This window comes from Kogia breviceps, chromosome 17 (genome assembly GCF_026419965.1).
Source record: "Kogia breviceps isolate mKogBre1 chromosome 17, mKogBre1 haplotype 1, whole genome shotgun sequence".
In the NCBI taxonomy this organism is placed as follows: domain Eukaryota; kingdom Metazoa; phylum Chordata; class Mammalia; order Artiodactyla; family Physeteridae; genus Kogia; species Kogia breviceps.
In genome coordinates, this window is record NC_081326.1 from 2,783,278 (window position 1) to 2,803,180 (window position 19,903).

The window sequence follows — 19,903 nt, forward strand, 5'->3', positions numbered from 1 at the left end:
CGGTTTTCAAACTGTGCTTAAAGAACACAAAGGCTATGACAGGCCAAATATGGATGATAAATTAAAAATGGTAAATTATTTAGTAAGTTCAGGTTGTCAGTAGACAATCTTTCAAAATATGGATATGGACGAAAAAAATAACAAAAGGAATTGTTGGTGAGAAAAAAAAAAGAGAAGGGAACCCCTGCTATAAACTTTAATGCCAAGAAATAAATGGGTCCTTAAGACTTCCTGTTAAATTATTCAATGTACGCAACAAAGAGAATCGGGACAGTTGCTGAAGAGTCTGGAATACGTGTCTGGCTGGAGTGCCCTGTGTTCTCTCTTGGAGAGCTGAGCAAGGCGGATGAAGGTTTCACAGCAGAGAGACACAGGGGACTCATGACTCTAAAACCCCAAGATGATTTGAGATTAGCGTTTTGGGGGTTTTTGTCCCACAGAAACTGGCCTCTTTCTTGTAGAAAATACTATGTTCTCAGAACTCTTTCCAGTGAAGAAAAGACTTGTGGAACTTGAGAGTGTTTCAGAGCTTCTCTAAAGCACTACGTTGTTAGCTGGCGTAGCAGGCACTTCAATGTGGAAAACCTTCCAGAGGCAGGTGCCCGGGCGGACGGCACCGCTCAGTCTCGTGGTCTCCGAGCTGCCCCACAGTCAGCTAACGTACTGCTACCGCCCCGATGCCTGTGGCACCCCTCCTTCCCCAGCGCCCAACCCCCGCCTAGAAGAAAACCCAATTTTGGAATGAGTGGAGGAAATAACTTGGGTCACTAATACAGTTCTGAAGCTTGGGATCAACATGGATTGGCTAAGAAACTGGGACTTCAGGAGGCGGTCAGAGGCGAGCAAAGGTATAAGGAGATTTTGAACAAACCGTGTGCTGAAGAGTGACTGCTTTTTAATTATCACGGAACGTTCTGATCACTAAAGAGACCAAACCTAAGCTCTGCTTAAAACCTAAGAAAACGCATAAGGAGAACACGGGGATCTGTAATAAACATGCTCACCTAAGGGAGAGATCGTCCAGTCAAGAATAATAAGAAACGAGGCTGTGGAGGTAGAGTGAAACACTATGATTATTTGAGTAAGTTTCTTTCTTCCTTTTAGGACGTATTTTGGGAAGAGTAGAAGAAAGTAGAAAGAGGAAAGGACTATGAAGCTATCTGACAGCACTGCTCTAGGATATAAACTCAGCTACACAGCAGAATCGACAGCTGTTTCACAGGCATCTCAAAACCCAATGGATCCAAAATTATCCTTGTTCTCTTTACCCTTCTACCTTTCTTTCCTTCTCATCCCAACCCCACCACATTAGGTTTTCTTGAATTTTGCTTTACTGTAAAATGGCACCAACTACCCAGTCACCAGGGCAAACACCTCAGTCATCCTAAACTCCACCTTCTCCTTCACCCCCCCCATCTGGTTGGCTACCAATTCTTGTAGGTTGTCCCTCAATAACAAGTACCCCTTCTCTCCGCTCCTACTGCTACGCCCTTAGTTCAGGCCCTCATCACTGCTCCCTGAGCACCTGCGTCAGTCAACAAGCCTCCCGATTCTTCCTCCCTGCAAACCTAGGCACACACTCCCCCGCCCCACGCAGCCGGGCAGGATGCTCTCAGGATCGCAGCTGCCGCCCTGCACGCCAGCCAGCCTGTGTCTTCAACCCTGCATCAGACTTCCTCCACCTCAACATGTTGTACTGCTTCCACATCCTGCTTTCTCTGCCCGCCCTTCCCAGTCCTATCTGCCTAGGGAGAACCTATTCATGTTGAGACTCAGTTTACACTTTATCACCATATGAAGTCTTTCCTGAGCCTTCCAGGTTAAGTAATCAGATGAAGAAGTAAACTTCTTTGTGCTTCTTTCTTGCCCTACCTACAACAAACACAATAAATCCCCCATATACAAACCTTCAAGTTGCGAACTTGCAAAGATGCGAACGGGTGTTCGCATGTCCAATCACATAAGTTAGTTCTATCTGAGGAGGCACTGTTAGTTTTTGAGGCACAGGACCCAAACGTAGAATGGCACACGAAGGTTGCAGAGGCCGTTCAGAGTGCAATCCAGTGCTATCATGTCATCTATGATGAGAAAAAAAGAGCTACTACCCAGACATCACTGGACCGTTTTTTCAAGAGGGTAGATAGAACTGAATCCAGCGAGGAACCAGAACCTGTGCCATCAGCGTCAGGCGTGAGTGACTTCGCAGCTCGCCCTCCGTCTCCTATTGCTGATGATCCTTCAGCTCTGCCCTCGCCCACTTCCTCTCCCTCCTCAGTCCGTTACTCTTTCTGCCTGTTCACCGGATGCCAGCCCCTGGATGCCAGCTGTTATACCGTGCTCCTGTACTTTTCAAGGTACTGTACTGTGAGATGAAAAATGTTTTATTTTTTGTGTTTTTTTTAATGTATTATTTGTGTGAAAAGTATTATAAACCTATTACCGTACAGTACGATATGGCCGATTGTATTGGTTGGGCACCTAGGCTAACTCTGTGGGACTTACAAACAGATCAGACTTATGAATGAGCTCTTGGAACGGAACTCGTTCGCATGTAGGGGACTTACTGTAAATCCTATACAGACTTCTATCTGGGCAACTATACCTTTCTGTTTGTTTACATGGCAGTTTTCCTCTACTAGACTTGAAGCACAATGAGGGGGAAAGACCATATTTTATTCATCTTTATAACCCCAACACAATTTCTAATCCTAATAAAAACTCAAACGTTTGTTATATAAATACATCAACTTTCCAAGGAATGAAGCATATAAAAAAATCAAAAATGTATTATAGATGACAACCCTACCCAAGCTCCACACCCTCTATAAAACTACACGTCTCTTAGACAAACACTGAGGTCACTGTCATTTTCGATGCGGTTATCCCCACACAGAACTGCTAGGATAAGGCCACACCTAGGTGGTAAGGTACTGACACAAACTCAAGGTTATTCTCAGAACTGATTTGCCAGAGCTGCTGATCCTTGGACAGGATATCTGAACTGAAAAGACAGGACTTAATGACTTGCTTCTATTCTTAGAGGAGGCATTCTTAACCTTTTTCCCACCATGGATCCCTTTGGTAAACTGAAGTTTATGGACTCCTCCTCAGAATGCTTTTAAAATGGATTAAATAAAATACATAGGTTTACAAAGAAATGCAGTTATATAAAGTTACAAATGTTTTCTTAAATGTGATACAGTAATATATGTGATCCCTTATTGAAACATTAAATAAAATCTAGCATAACATATAAGAGCTACCATGATAACGGGCAAAAACACACATCAATATATCTATAACATAAGTTATAACATGTATATCTACAACATGTATATCTACAACATGAGGTTAAATAAAATATCTGTGATTTCTTTCACTTAGCCGTAAATACTAATTCAACTGTGGTTTACTGCCTTCATAGTTGAAAGAAATGTTCGATTTCAGTTAGATGTTAGTGAAAATACACGTGATTTTTTTTCTCAACCACGTACACACCCGTCACCCTTCCCTAAATTCTGACTCAATGGAATGGAAATATCAAAGGCGGCAATCCCGGATAATAAGAAGTGTGTAGCAGAAAATAGCCAGATTCATCTCACAATTCAGTTTCCTTTTTAACATTCTGACTTGTGTTAAAGTTGTATTTTTATGCTTTAGTCCTGGTGCAACATTACAACTTGAGTAATGAGTCTACACAATGACGGCCAGACACGCGACTGTGCACAGGGCAGGCCGGCGCTGAGAGAGGGAGAAGAGCGAGCCACCCTTGCACCCTCACCCTCAGGCCGCTTCACGCAGCACAGCTGGCGACCCCAGATCCAGAAAGGGAAGTCTTGGGAGATCAAGTCAGGGCCAAGAGTCCAACTTCCTTTCATAGTGAGTTTCACTCCCACTGTCAACCTCAGAGGGTGTTTTATGCTTCCTGAGAAAGGCAACATTTTTCTATAAAGGTAACTTAGTAGACTACTGATTTATGTTAACATCTCAAAAAAACAAAAGTTAATGTTTCACCATAACAGGAAAATACAAAAGTACCTATTCAAAAATTATGATACATATTAGCACATACCTGTAATAATTCCAAGGTCATGGGAATATTCTTAAGCTCCTTCAGTAAATCCAATGCTCCAGCCTGTAAAATAAAATAATTTCAAACTGAATTGCCCAGATAGTAAAGCAAGGAGTATCTAGAGATCAAAATTTATATTTTCCTATCCACAATTCACTAGGGCTCACTTATTCATGTGAGGAGAACGGTATATAGATATACAGATGAGAGAGAGAGAGTTTTCCAAACAGGGTTGCAACTCACTAGAGGACCATAAAATACATTTACTGGGTTATAAGCAGCACCTAAGTGTTGTTTTGTGAAAGTTTACTTTCAGCAGTATTTGTCTATATGTGCCCCAATTACAAATATAAAATGTTTCTTACTGTGGTGGTACAACACACCCCAAAATTCATGGAGGGCAGCTGCCGGGGGACGTGGGAACGGCGGCGGTGGGGAGGGTCCCCAAAATGCCGCAGCACCTCCAGCATTCGCGAGGGGCGTCACTTCCCTGGAATTCTCAGGAGGCCCCTATACCTCGCTGCTCAGTCACAAGAACACTGCTGTCTACCTGATTCTTGCAAAGCAGTAAAAAGCAAATTCTGAAAGGAAATCCACAGTTAAGATCTGCGTTAAGCTCGCAGGCCTGTCCACTGCCAGGTGCCACCTAGAATCAAAGGCTGCCACGTCGCTGAGGAAGGCGGAACAAAGCTGGAAGCTTTATGGAAAGCGCTAAGGTTAAAAGGGGAAAACCAACAGCGCCACCTGCAGCTTGTGGCCAACGTTCCAATCCGATACTCACTCCCATTGGCCGTATTTCAGCTCCTCTAACACATCCACTTAATCAGTCATATTTCATTTAGTCTAATAGTGACTTAATGTACTATATTTGGAAAAATCCTTATTCTACATACCACTAACAAAAAAACTATTAAACTGTGGTAAACTTTTTTCTCACCTCTTTTTACTTTTGCAATTCCTATAGACTTCGAATTTTTATCATGTATCACCATTTACATACAGAAAAAGAAAAATATAAGCCAGTTCTAAAACTATGTCGCACTCAGAGTCTAATGCTTATAAATTGTTTACTGACTCAAATTCAATAATATCTGTCTTTAGCCCACAAAGAGTTGTTATCAAAACACTAGTAACGCGACACTTCACAAAAGAATCCATGAAAGAGCTCAGAGCCACTAGCTCTCTGTGGACACTGAGGAGCGTGGGGCTCACTGCCTGCCGCCCCCCGCCCCCCGCTTCTCTGCTATCATTTGGTCCCTCGAGGGTCGAAGAGCATTCCACTACTCTCTCAGATTTGCTTCCGAGCCGCTGACAGCGGTTCCGCAAATGTCGATGGCTGGGGGGTCTGATGCTCTGCCTATGAAAGTACAGCCCGACGGCCGTCTGGCCAGCAACATGTGTAACTCATTCTGCTTTCTGAAATGTTAAAATATGAAAACTAGCACCCTACGAACCAGTGAAACACAGCACACCCAGGGAAAACAGAAAGCCCTGCAACACATCCCTCATATGCACCCCAAAGGAAGAAACAAGCATGCAACCTCATGGTATCAGTATATTTCTTAAATTTAAAATCAAGCACAGGTTTCTAGTCAGATAATTCTTCCATTTAAAGTTGACAGACAGACTTGGCTGTAGAGAATAAAACAGTATTGACTCTTCTTCTGGCCACAAACAGAGACATCATTTTAATTTAACCCAGTGCCTCATAAATAAAAACTTAAGTTCAAAAGAAATTATGAAACAGACTATTAAGAAGGATGTTAATGATCCACTGCTTACAGATTCCTTCTGATCATAAAATTCTATAATTTTTCTTTGAAGCAACTAAAAAATAGTAAAACATTAGAGTTGTTAAAAAATAAAACACCGACTTTAAATTTACTATTAATCAAGAATTTCTATAGGCATGACATTTTTGTGAGCGAGTATCTTCGATCCCATATCTGCAAATCTCCAAACTAAAATCCTCTGAAAACCAAAAGACTTCTCATTTCTCACAGATTTTCAGTAAACTCACTTGGCAGCAACATCTCATCTCAACAGATGCATAAAGCTATTTATGTTCTACATATCCCACTTAATGCGAAAATGCTGCATTTCACAACAGAAAATGCTAATATCTGATTACTGGGAACTTCTCAGATCTCACTGAGGATATTATGAAATATATGATGTTTGTACTATATCATCTTTATAAACCTGAAAAATTTGGAATTCTCAAATATATCAGACTCTAAACGTTTTGATTGCGAGATTGTGGGCCTGTATCCTTATCTACCATAGATGTTTTTCTTCTACCCATGTCTCCACGGTCTTTCTGAAAGATTTCTGACCTAGGATCAATTAAAAAGAAAGACAGGACTTCCCTGGTGGCGCAGTGGTTAAGAATCCACCTGCCAATGCAGGGGACACGGGTTCGAGCCCTGGTCTGGGAAGATCCCACATGCCGTGGAGCAACTAAGCCCGTGCACCACAACTACTGAGCCTGTGCTCTAGAGCCCGCGAGCCACAACTACTGAGCCCACGCGCCACAACTACTGAAGCCCGAGCGCCTAGAGCCCATGCTCTGCAGCAAGAGAAGCCACCACAATGGGAAGCCCGCGAACAACAACGAAGAGTAGGCCCCGCTCGCCGGAACTAGAGAAAGCCCGCGCGCAGCAACGAAGACCCGATGCAGCCAAAAATAAACAAATAAATAAATTTATTAAAAAAGAAATAAACAACTATGATGATCTGGGTGAGTGAAAGGGGCAAAAAAGAGATGATCGTATATTAATTCGGTGACAAAAGCTTTTGAGTGTCACTGTGTGCCAAGCGCTGTGTTAAACACCACACGCAGTATCTCATTTCATCTTTACAGTAAACCCTATGGAAGCAGGGAATCTTACCGTCCCCGTTTTACAGAGGAGGAAATTAAAGCCCAGGCAAGTTAAGAACTTGCACAAGGTCACATGATTACTAACTAGAAAAGGTGAGATTTACCCCATTCTGTCAAAGGACACTTACTGCCTGCCTCTCAACAAATACCCAATAGCATCATGTGCCAAGCTCTGCTCTGTGCTGAGGACACAGCAATGAGCACAACAGAAACCCTTTCTGACCTCATCGAATTCAAAAACAGGCAGAAACCTTTGAGCATCTACTTGAAACGCTCAATTACACAAGAAAAAAACCTTAAACTCAGAGAAGGTAAGTGACTTGCCCGAGGCCACACTGATGGGTAATGTAAAGGGACAAGAATCCAGCTTCCTGACCCTTATACCACTGCTCTTTCCACTCCATAACCCCTCCCCCAACCCCCATGGCAGTTCTGCTCTGTGAACTCCGATGAACAGCATTATCAAACAGTCCCCAATCATCACCTGCCTCTAAAGGTCAAGTCTACTAGATTGCAGCATCTCCTACAGACAATGATGCAAGAGAAAGAAAGACTCTACCTAAACTTTCAGAGTCAAATTTAGTTCACAGTACTGGCTAAAAAATAGCTACCACACTACCATATTACATAGGTGGTACTCCTAGCTGTCATCAGAAAGAAGTACTTTTATAAAATATGGTATATTGAAAACCCAGTATATACAAGACTGTACAGGATACAAAAATCCTTCTCTTCAAAGATATGTAAGAGAGAAGAAGCAACATGGAATATACAGCTAAGAACACAGGCTATACGTATATGATTGATCTAGATTCAAATCCATGTTCTGTCATTTCCAAGTTATAAGATATTGGGAATGTTACTTGGCCTTCTCAAGATTCAGCTTCTTTATATGTACATGAGCATAATACGCCAACCTTGAGTAGTTAAAATGGTCAAATGAGGTAATGTTAACACATATGAAGTATCAAATTAGAGTGCCTAACACAGAGGAGATGGTTGATAAGAGGTATAAAAGATATAAAAATTATCTGTTTCCACCATAACAATATTCTCAAAGAGCCATAAAGTCAGCATTTTAAGAGAGCATTATTTAAGCTCAATTAACTCAAAAACAATTCTTACTAAGAATTATGATGAGATTTTAAGGTCTAAAAAATTAAGATGCTACTTATTCTTTTAAAAAGGAAACAAATTATAAATATTTGAGTTACAGCTCAGCAACATCACTATAAACTAGGAAATATAAATTTACTATGTAGCCTCAAATTTGTAGTTATTCTACACCAAAAGCACAAGCAACAAAAGAAAAAATACATAAAATCAACTTCATAAAAATTAAAAGCTTGTGGGAATTCCCTGGCAGTCCAGTGGTTAAGACTCAGTACTTTCACTGCAGTGGCCTGGGTTCAATCCTTGGTGAGGGAATGAAGATCCTGCAAGCCATGCAGCGTGGCCAAAAAATGAATAAAAATTTAAAAATAAAAGCTTTTATTTTTACTTTATTAAAGTAGATTAGTGGTTGGGATAGACATGGTGACTACTTAATGGGTTACTTAATGGACAGTTTCTATCTGGAGTGATGAAAATGTTCTAAAATTCGATAGTGGTGATAGCTGCACAAATCTGCAAATATATTAAAAACCACTGAATTGTGTACTTTAAAAGGGTGAACGTACACCTCAATAAAGCTGTTACTAAAGATTGTGCAGTCATTCTAAATTTCGGTTTATGCTAATTAATCTAACCCTGATATGGAAACCAAAGTTTTCTTTCTAACCCAGGTACAAGACTTAGAAATGTACATATTTCAGGTACCCCTGCTCCTAGGAAATTCTAACACCTAGTTTCAGTTTCTCTCTCTGCAATTTAATTCTCCTCAGCCCTGAGCCTTCAGTGCAGAAAAATACACAAACCTCAACACCCCACAAAATGTGTCCGTGAACTTGAAAATTCTACGCTCTCACCTGACTCTTTCTACAGTCTAGTGCTATAAATCCTTTACAAAGATAACCCAGAAGGTTTTTTAGCCTTTACCATATCCGAAGCACTGCCAAGAATTTCATATTCATCTAATCTTTACTAAACTATCTCCAATTTACTACCAAGAAAAACATTTTAGAGTTGTTAAGAAACTTGCCTAAGATCACAGAGCTAAAGTTCAGAAGAGCCAGGATTTGAACCAAGATTAGGAGTCAAAGACTTGCTTATGGATAAAGTCAAAATGACAAGAAAAAAGCCATGTAAAAAACAGCTAATACCCTGGGGCTTCCCTGGTGGCGCAGTGGTTAAGAATCCGCCTGCCGATGCAGGGGACACGGGTTCGAACCTGGTCCGGGAGGATCCCACATGCCGCGGAGCAACTAAGCCCATGCGCCACAACTACTGAGCCTGCGTTCTAGAGCCCGCAAGCCACAAGTACTGACGCCCATGCGCCTAGAGCCCGTGCTCCACAAGAGTAGCCACTGCAGTGAGAAGCCCGCACACCACAACGAAGAGCGCCCCAGCTCGCCGTAACTAGAGAAAGCCCGCGTGCAGCAACGAAGACCCAACGCAGCCAAAAATGAATAAATAAATTTTTAAAAATACATTATTTAAAAAAAGCTAATACCTGAAAATTTGGCACTAATTCACGTGGTTTATCATGACCTCAAAGCATGTACTGTTTAAGATCAAGTACACACGTGGGGCAACACCCTGGGTAGTACCAGGCCAAGATATTGTTGGGGTATTTAGGGAAATCCGTCTGCCCCACGACAGCAAGCGCCCTGGTCATACAATTGTACCCAGGCAAGATTCAGATACAGATGCAAGGGTCTTCTAGAGATGCTGTAGTTGAACAGAGTAGTACTGGCTTTGAAGCAAAATAGATTTAGATTCACATCTTCATTTGGCCTCTTTGTAGCTATTAGGCTTAAGACAATTAACTTTCTAAATACTTCATTTCCTCACTTTTAGAATAGAGATAATACTTATCCCAGTAAACTGTCTGAGGAATAAATGAGATAAGGTAGGTAACTTAGCAGAATGCCTAGCTCAGAGTAATAGCTCAATAAATGGTAGCTGTTTTATTATTACTTAAAAGTGACACCTACGGTTTTATTAAAACAACATCTAATAACAGCACTTAAACTTCAATTCAAAAGATAACTTACTTTTCAAGCAAAGTTTACTTTTTCACAGTATCAAAATAATATAAAAAAATAACTCAGAGAAAATCTGGAAACCACACACACACAAAAAGAGAAACAAATCTACCATAATCCTCAAATCCCCAGAATGACTTCTGTTAAATTACTGAACACTTAAAAAGCTATTTATGGGCTGCTGATGTGCTCTGGAGGGCAGGGAGGGAGAGTCATTCAGACCATTTCCCTTTCTCTATTTCATTTGCCTATCTGAATTTCTGTAAGACACAGGAAAAGAGAGAAGGAAAAAAAAGTAAAAGAGCCAGTCAATTTTACCTTTCTTTCGGGAGGCAAGTTTTTATATTGGTAAAGTTTTGTACTACTAGAAATATAAGATTTGAGAAGAAAAATGAGACTTGAGGATTATCTGTGGAGCTGACGTATTATGTGTTTATAATTTGAGAACTGCAGAGAAATACAAACTGGTCTTCTCCATACTTGCTCACTAAGGAATTCCTCATTTCTAGGAAACATCTATTTCAAGGAAAGGAACCAAACAAAAACACCTAGTGCACTAGATGATTAAAAGGTACACATTTTATAGCCTGAGTTCGAGAAAAAAATTACCCACTAACAGCCTTTTTCCCTAGGAGCCAGCATCTACTAGGGGAGTCTAGGGTTCTCCAGGCAAAGAAAAAAAACTTGCCAGTTTAAACAGAATAACAGAAACGTTCAGCCAATCAAATATACAGAACTCATCACTTGCAGTGAGGAATGAAAGGCCTGTATCAACAGAAAAAAATAAACGGCACAGGCAACGTCTGGAACAGAAAACAAACAGGAAATACTTTAAAAAGCCAAAATTGCAAATACAGATTAACAGGGTATGAAATTACATGCTGGGCAATGCACCTGTTAAAGGAAAACAAGAGCAGACTAAGTCTGAAGTCTTAAGAAGTCGGCGTTTCACACGACTTCTGCACGCTGCCCAGCAGAAAACTCGGGTGCTGGCTTAATCCACAATGCACACTTCATTTAAGGAGGTGCACTGCCTGGTCTGACTCAGTTTCTTATTCTGTAAAATGAATGCAACACAGCTGTCGTGAGTCCCCAAAGAATGCTGCACAGATGCTTTGTAACTCCAAAGGGCTGTGCAAATCAGAGCAGCCCTTTTCTCCTTCACATGAGTTTGACTTAGAATTTCAGAAGTTTAGCTGGAAATAGACGACTCGGAAGCGAGGGACTGCAAGTGGCCCGCACAGGTGGTCAGAAATGCAGAAACTGGAGCACCTCATACAACCCCCACGAGAACACGTTCACATGAACACATTATCAGCAACGGAAAACGCCACTGGTGTTCAACCATAAACCACTTAGCGAGGACCAACAACGACATGTGTCCAAACCCAGCCGGCAGCACAGCCTCGTCAGCGGGAGCGCCTTAAACACAGCTCCTCGCACGCCGCGGCCTAACAAGATCCACTTTTTCAAAAAAGTTTAGCAACTTGCCAAGTACACTGGCATAGTTTACCTTTTCTAACTGCTAGGCAAACACGCAGGGCAGTTGAGGCAATCAAGGGAATGTTTAGCCTGCTTAAGACAAAAATAAGGTCCAGGAAATTCCCATTTTGCTTTACCAGTTTCACGTCTAAATCTGATCACAAACCTCTGTTTGATGTTGTTCTCTCGGTGCTGGCCAATGAGCCCGGAAAAGAGAACGAATTCTTTCAAACAGGGAGGGCTCTCTGCCTCTTCAGCTAAACCAGCGAGGCTTTACCACCGTGACGTTTAAAATAATGAGGAGGATTATTGCCTCGATGGAGTTTACCGGGCTGCGCTAATCACGAGGGGCCTCGGGCGCCCAGGGCGGGTCCCAGCGCCGGTGGCCGCGGGACCGGACGCCCTCCCCAGAACCCCTGCCCAGGACGCAGCTGCGGGACAGGACGCCCCGCAGAACCCCTGCCCGGGACGCGGCCGCGGGACAGGACGCCGCCCCCAGAACCCCTGCCCGGGACGCAGCTGTGGGACGGGACGCCCCCACAGAACCCCTGCCCGGGACGCGGCCGCGGGACACGAAGCCCCCGCCCAAGACCCCCTCCCCAGAGCGCGGGCCTCGCCGCCGTCACGCGGCACCCGCCGCGCTCACCGCGAGCCGGGAGCCCCCTCAAGCCGACTGGCCCCCGCCCGCCGCCCAGCCTCCCTCCGGCCCGCACCGCCCGCCGCGCTCACCGCGTTCTTCTTCTGCACCATCTTGTCCATCTTCTTGGCAATGCGGACCACCTCGTCCTCCATGGCTCCGGCAGGCCTGTCCCACGCCGGGCCGCGGGGGACGGGAAGCGAGCGGAGCTGGCGGGGAGGCGGGTGAGCCCAGGAGTCGGCGAGGGCCCTCAGCAGGCCTGACCGAGGCGCTTCCTCACTCACGGAGCCCGCGGCGGCGGCGGCGGCGGCGGAGCTCCTCCCCCGCAGGCAGCGCCAATCGAGCTCCGCGCGCGCCGAGCAGGGGCCTCCAATCGACAGCCGACCAGCTGAGCAACCAGCCCGCCGTGCCGCCGGGCTTCGCCGGCTGTCGTGAAAGTGGGCGGGCGGCGCGGCCGAGCTTTGCGCGCGCTCCCTCCGTCCCCGCTCCGCCCGCCCAGCGGACCCCGGCGCCTGACCCCCGTCCCCCGGTCCCCCTTCCCCGGGCTGTGGCGCCCGCAGAGAGCCCCGGGGTGCCGAGCCCGGCGGCTTTGGACGCTGGAAGGTGGGCGGCTTTTGCAGTCAGTCGGAACCCCAGCATTTTCCCCGCCGTCGACGGCTGCCTGGAAATCAGATTCCCCATCCCCCTAACTTTAAGGCCTTTATCGTAGGAATGTGACCATTGTAAGCGCTTCCTCTTTAAAGTCGTTTTAAGCGCCGTAAAGCCGGAGACCCAATCTTGTTTGTTTCCTGACTCAGAATGTTGGACGCAGTACCTTGAATACAGTTGAATAATAGTTGACAGTAACGTTCTCATCAAAGAAGTTAATGAAGGCATCTCGCCTGCTCTGAAGGTCAGTGAGGAAGTTGACGTCCTGAAGAGTTATGACTAGCAACGTAAAGCCAAGGTAGAAAATTGAAATTATCAGTACTGGAGAGTATAGGCTCCTTCAATAGGTCTTTGCCCAATTAACGCCCTTGACTACCATCTCGTGCAGTTTGCAGACCTATCCCCATACCCAATTTAACCATCATTAGTCAAAATTCACCACTTAATAATGTTTTTTCTATACTATGATGTCAGGTTTTGTTCTACCTCAGTTATTTGGGGGAAAGAGTAACTTGAACCATGTCCCATTTTCTTTATTTCATTTATTTCTTTTCATCTTAAAATTGTCTTTTTATTATTGATTCCCAACTTAAATTGCAGTAAAAATATATGATTGCAAAGTTACTGGTTCTAAGGTATTTATTGAGATTTGTTTTATCAAATTTTTTTTTTTTTTCCTTTGCGGTACGCGGGCCTCTCACTGTTGTGGCCTCTCCCGTTGCGGAGCACAGGATCCGGACGCGCAGGCTCAGCGGCCTGTATATGGCTCACGGGCCCAGCCGTTCCGCGGCACGTGGGATCTTCCCGGACCGGGGCACGAACCCGCGTCCCCCGCATCGGCAGGCGGACTCTCAACCACTGCGCCACCAGGGAAGCCCTGATTTATCCATTTTTATAAATATTCTATGTGTCCTGAAAAAGAATGTGTATTCTATAACGGCAGATGTGAAGCTCTATATGGGCCCATTAGCCCGAAATTAATTTTATTGTTCAAATACTTATACCTCAGTTTGTTGTCCACTTGATGCATCAGTTAATGAGTATGTACAAATCTCCATTTATGTTTGTAGATTTGTACATTTACTCTAATAATTGTCATTTTTGGTTTTTTTCCAAAGAATCAGCTTACTATACTTTCACTGTGGTAAAATACACATAACATTGTCAAATGACAAAACTGAAACAATTTAGTGATGAGTCTGATGTGCTTTATCCAAAGGAAAACAATCCATTGGGGAGTACCTTGCCTCAGAAGCAGTGGCGCACTTTTCCAGGGGTGTTGGGGGCAAGAGTTAGTTTTACAGAGCTTACAAGATACAACCTGGAAACACTTAATTTTGTTAAAATGGCAATGATAAATCTTCATGACCTTGGATTTCGCAATGGTTTTTTAGGTATGACACCAAAAGTACAAGCAACAAAAGGAAAAAGATAAACTGGACTTTGATTAAATTAAATAGGTTTGCACAACAAAGATTGCTATCAAGAGGAGAAAAGACAGCCCACCAAATGGGAAACAATATTTGCAAATCATATCTGATAAGAACCTAGTGTCCTGGACTTATAAAGCAGTCATAAAACTCAACAACAGGGCTTCCCTTTTGGTTGAGAGTCTGCCGGCCGATGCAGAGGACGCGGGTTCGCGCCCCGGTCCGGGAAGATCCCACGTGCCGCGGAGCAGCTGGGCCCGTGAGCCGTGGCCGCTGCGCCTGCGCGTCCGGAGCCTGCGCTCCACAGCGGGAGAGGCCGCGACAGTGAGAGGCCCGCGTACCGCAAAACCAAAAAACAAAACAAAACGAAAAGGCCTCAACGACAAAAACAACCTGGTTAAAAGTTGGGCGAAGGACTAGACGTTTCTCCAGATGTTTAAATGGCCAACAAGCACATTAAAATATGCTCAACACAATCAGTTAATAGGGAAATGCAAATTAAAGCTACATGAGATACCATTTCACATCCACTAGGATGGTTAGAACAAAAGTATGGATAAAAACAAATGTTGACAAGGATGTGGAGATAGGGGAACCGTAGTACAAATCTGGTGGGAATGGCATGAAAATTTGGGTGGGGGGAGAGATTTGCCATCGTTCCTTCAAATATTCTTGCTGCCTCTCTCTTCTCTCCTAGGACTCCATGATGTGTATATCATGTACTTGATGGGTTCCCACAGATTTCTTAGGCTCTGTTCATCTTACATATGTAAGATGTAACCATTGGAGAAAAATGGGTGAAGTGTACACAGGACCTCTCTGTACTATCTTCATAATCCTCTGTCAATCTATGAATGCTTCAAAAGGAAAGTTGTGGGTTTCTTATATACAATGGTAGGGATGAAAGAAGTTGAAATAGTCTATGGTTCTCCTATTTTCGGAAAGTAGATGAGAAATAGTCATTCCATTTAGATTTAATATTCACAATGTAAGGCTAACTAAAAAAGAATACAATGATATGTAACTTCCAAACTTGTAGGGGTGGGGATGAAATAAAGCTCAATTTTTCTGCATCCTCACCAGCATTTGGCATTGACATTTTTTATTTTAGCTATTCTAATAAGTATATAGTGATATTTCATTTTGGTTTTAATTTTTCACTTCCCTGATGGTTTAGCGATGTTGAATGTATTTTCATCTGCTCGATTACCATCCAGGTAGCCTCTTCAGTGAGTATCTCTTCATGTTTTTTTGCCTATTTTCTAATTGGATTTTTTTTAATTGTTGAGTTTTGAGAGTTCTTTATATATTATAGGTACTGGATATGTGGGTATGTGGTTTGTAGATATTTTCTCCCAGTCTTAATTTGTCTTTTCATCCTCTTAACAGGGTCTTTGAAAGAACCAAAGTTTTAGATTTTGAGGAAGTTCAATTAATTTTTTTCTTTGAGGTATTATACTTTTGCTGTCTTATTTAGAAACACTTCAAGCCCTAGATCCTGAAGATTTTCTACTGGGTTTTCTTCTATAAGTTTTATAGTTTTATATTTGATATTTAAGTCTATGATTCATTTTAAGTTAACTTCTGTATAAGGTATGAGGTTTAGTTCGAGGTTCATTTCTTGGGCTTTGGATGTCCAATTGCTTCAGCACCATCTGTTGATAGACTATCATTCCTTCGTTTGCTTTTGTACCTTTGTCCAAAACCATTTGGCTGTGCTTGTGTGGGGCTATTTCTGCTTTATTTTGTTCATCTGTGTGTCTCTCTCTGCCAATACCACATAGTTTTGATTTCTGTCACTGTATAGTAAGTCTTGAAATCCAATGGATTTCTCCCACTTTCTTTTTTTTCAATACTGTTTAATCTATTCTGGTTCCTTTGCCTTTCCATATAAATTTTAGAATAATCTTGTGTATAGCTACAAGAATCTTGCTGGGATTCTGAGAGGAATTGCACTAAATTTTCTATCCATTTGGGGAGAAGTAACATCTTTACTATACTGAGTCCTCCAATCCATGAACACGATGTTTGTCTCCATATATTTACATCTTCTTTGATGTCATTCGTCAGCATTTTATAGTTTTCAGCCTCCAAATCCTATACGTGATTTGTTAGGTTTACACTTAGGTATCCTTTTTTTCTTTGGGGCAATTATAAGTAGTATTGTATTTTAAATTTTGGTTTTCACGTGTTCCTTGCTAGTATATACAGTACAACTGATTTTGGCAGGTACTTCATTTTTATCGTGTTTCAGCTCCCAAGTTAGTATTAGTTTCATGCAGTCGGTGCTTTAGTTACCCAAATGTTTACCACTCTTTCCCCATTCTTTGCATCTCTCCTTTCCTCTGGCTCATTTTTCTATGAAAGAACACCTTTTAACAGTCCTGTCAGTATTCTTTTTCTCATAAACTTTCTATGTCAAAGTGGTTTTCTTTTGCCCTCACTGTGAAATGAGTTGACCTCTGTAGAAGTTCCCAATTGTCCTTTTCTCTCCCACTTTGATGTTATTCCATTATGTACTGACCTCTGGTGGTGTTTTCTTAAGTGTGCTGTGTGACAGTGAAAGCAGGCTCTCTCTGGTTGCTATTAAGATCTTTTTCTATGGTATTCAGGTTTGCTTTGCACCATGAAATGTCTCTTTAGAGACTTAGTTTATTTATACTGTTTGTAACTCATTTTTCTTCCTGAATCTGAGATTTCTTACCTTTCCTGAAGTCTGGAAAAATGTCAGTCATTTTATCTTCATGTATTGCTTCTCTCCCATTCTCTTCTCTCCTGCAACTTCCATTAAACTTTACATTGAACCTCTTAATTTTACTTTTCTAGTCTCTTACCCTCCCCTTTTGCTTGCTGGGATTTCTTCTGAGTAAATTCCTCAGAGCTTTCTTTCCTACACAATTTCACACACATACACGTCTGTTGTGTCTAATATGCAGGGTTTAAAAAAGTATTTATTTATTTGACTGTGCCAGGTCTTAGTTGTGGCATGCGGGATCTTTAGTTGCGGCATGTGGGATCTTTAGTTGCGGCATGCGGGATCTTTAGTTGCGGCATGCGGGATCGAGTTCCCTGACCAGGGATCGAACCCAGGCCCCCGTAGTGGGAGAGTGGAGTCTTAACCCCTGGACCACCAGGGAAGTCCCTAATATGCAGTTTAATTCATCCATTTGAATTTTGTTTGTAGGTCAGATATTACAGCTCAAAATCTGAAGAACAAGGAGTATGGGGTCTCAGTTTGGGAAGCTGATCAAGTTCTGCAGGTGGATGGTGGTGGCCGCTGCACAACAGTGTGGATGTAATGAATGCCACTGGACTGTGTCATTTTAAAGTGGTTAAAACTGTAAATTTTGTTATATTTTACCACACTAAAAAATCTGAAGAATAAAAAAAGCACATCCAAGGCCGGCCTTCTCCCCTCCTTTCCTTACCTGCCTCATCCGTTCCCCGATCCATAACCACTTTTATTAGATTCTTCTTTGCATCCTTCTCACATTTGAGGTTTTCTTTTAATGCAAATTCTAGCCAAGTCAAATATATGGTCTTATTTCCTCCCCTTTGTTTTTTACCTTATTTCTTCATCAATAATGCATTCTGAATTCTTCCCAAATTAATACAGAGCATCCTCATTCTTTTTTTATAGCAGTGTAACAATCCATTGTGTAGGCGGAGGGTAGTTTATTTAGCTGGTCCACTTTTATCCCACGTTGGGTTGTTTCAAATATTTTACCATCGTAAATAATGCTTCTCCATTAAGATTTTTCACTTGAGTGGTTATTTTTCACTTCTAGACGTTTTCTTTTTCAAAGCTGCATTTTCCTTCTTTTTTCTTTTTTAAAATAAATTTATTTATTTATTTATTTTTGTCTGTGTTGGGTCTTCGTTGCTGCGTGCGGGGTTTCTCTAGTTGCGGTGCGCGGGCTTCTCATTGCGGTGGCTTCTCTTTTGTTGTGGAGCACGGGCTCTAGGCACACGGGATTCAGTAGTTGTGGCACATGGGCTCAGTAGTTGTGGATCGTGGGCTCTAGAGCGCAGGCTCGGTGGTTGTGGCGCACGGGCCCAGCTGCTCCGCGGCACGTGGGACCTTCTCGGACCAGAGCTCGAACCCCAGTCCCCTGCATGGGCAGGCGGATTCTTAACCACTGCGCCACCACAGAAGCCCCCAAAGCTGCATTTTCTGATACTGTGTTCTTCTTCTCGCTTGTCTGTTCTTTTCTCTGGTTGCTTAACTCTCTCATACCATCTATCCTCTTAAAGTTCCTGAGAGCCCAATGATCCCTTTACCTTTTGTGTCATCTCGTGTTCCCGTGTATGTAGGTAGTTCTCTCATAGGCTTCATCCTTTGGGGGTGTTGAGCTCACTTTTGGCAGGGCTAAATTAACCAGCCTGGGTTGAGAATGTCACTCTCCATAAAGAATCTGTTTGGGGACTTCCCCGGTGGCGCAGTGGTTAAGAGTCCGCCTGCCAATGCAGGGGACACGGGTTCAAGCCCTGGTTGGGGAAGATCCCACATGCCGCAGAGCAACTAAGCCCGTGAGCCACAACTACTGAGGCCACGTGCCACAACTATGGAGCCCGCGCGCCTATGAGTCACCGCAATGAGAAGCCCACCTAAATAAATAAATTAACAAATAAAAAGAATCTGTTTGCCTCTTCCAGGTGCCCAAGGGGCAGTCTGAGGAAATTCTTTCTCTCTTTTTCTTTTTTTTTTTGGCCTTGCCTTGCAGCATGGTGGATCTTAATTCCCTGATCAGGGATCGAACCCAAGCCCAGCAGTGAAAGTGCCAAGGCCTAACCACTGCACTGCCAGGGAGGTCCCCAAGGAAATTGTTGATGTTAACATAGAAGCTTATGTGTTTCCAGGCCACATTAATAGTATAAATTCAAAATCCAAGTATCTATGAGGACAAGCTTCTGGTTAAACAAATTCAAGTGAAGAGCTCCGTTCTCTCTTATAGAGCCCAAGCCAAAATAGACAAGCTTCCCCATCGCTTCCTGGCAGACTTTTTTCCAGTTCACCTTGTGACAAAGAACACAGCCCTTAAAAGGGTGCTAGCTTCATAACGGTGAGTTGTTTCTGAGACCCCAAGTCAAGTGTGCCGTGTGGGTTTTAGATCCCTTTTTCAGTTCTCTCTGGGTACCGCAGGATGCAATTTCTTTAGGGAAAGCTGATTTTTACCCTAGTTTATTTATTTAGCATTTCTAGGTGTTTTGAATTATATGAAATATAAGTTTGTGTTGTATTTATTTATTTATTCATTCATTTATTTATGTTTAGAAGCATTTAAATTACCTCACAGGGGCACAGGGCAAGGCAGGGGACCACAAAGTAATTAAGGCACATCATTTTGAACCCTGGCTCTTACACATAATAGCTCTGTAACCACAGGCAAACAGTTCATCTCTCCAGGGATCAGTTTCCTCTTCTGTAAAATGAAGATAAGGTTGATGTGAAGATTATATGAGTAAAGGATATAAAATGCTTAGTACAGTGCCTGCCTGGAATATATTAAGAACTTAACAAATAAACAAATTTTCACTTTTTAGTAAATTTTATGAATAAAATGGTATGTTAGGAGGGTGTCATGTATCTACTTCTAAAAAGTGGCA

The 19,903-nt window shown here is 42.8% G+C and overlaps 1 protein-coding gene across 1 annotated transcript in view; it reads right to left on the reverse strand.

The window, feature by feature from the left end:
* Nucleotides 1-12,600, reverse strand: part of TCEA1 (transcription elongation factor A1) — a 31,517-nt gene extending 18,917 nt beyond the window's left edge. Inside the window, exons 1-2 of the mRNA XM_059043550.2 lie at nucleotides 12,311-12,600; nucleotides 4,073-4,135 (exon numbers count right to left, since the gene is read on the reverse strand). Of these exons, the coding sequence (XP_058899533.1) occupies nucleotides 4,073-4,135; nucleotides 12,311-12,373 (126 nt within the window). The 5' untranslated portion in view covers nucleotides 12,374-12,600. The remainder of the gene's footprint in view (nucleotides 1-4,072; nucleotides 4,136-12,310) is intronic.
* Nucleotides 12,601-19,903: the final 7,303 nt, after the last annotated feature.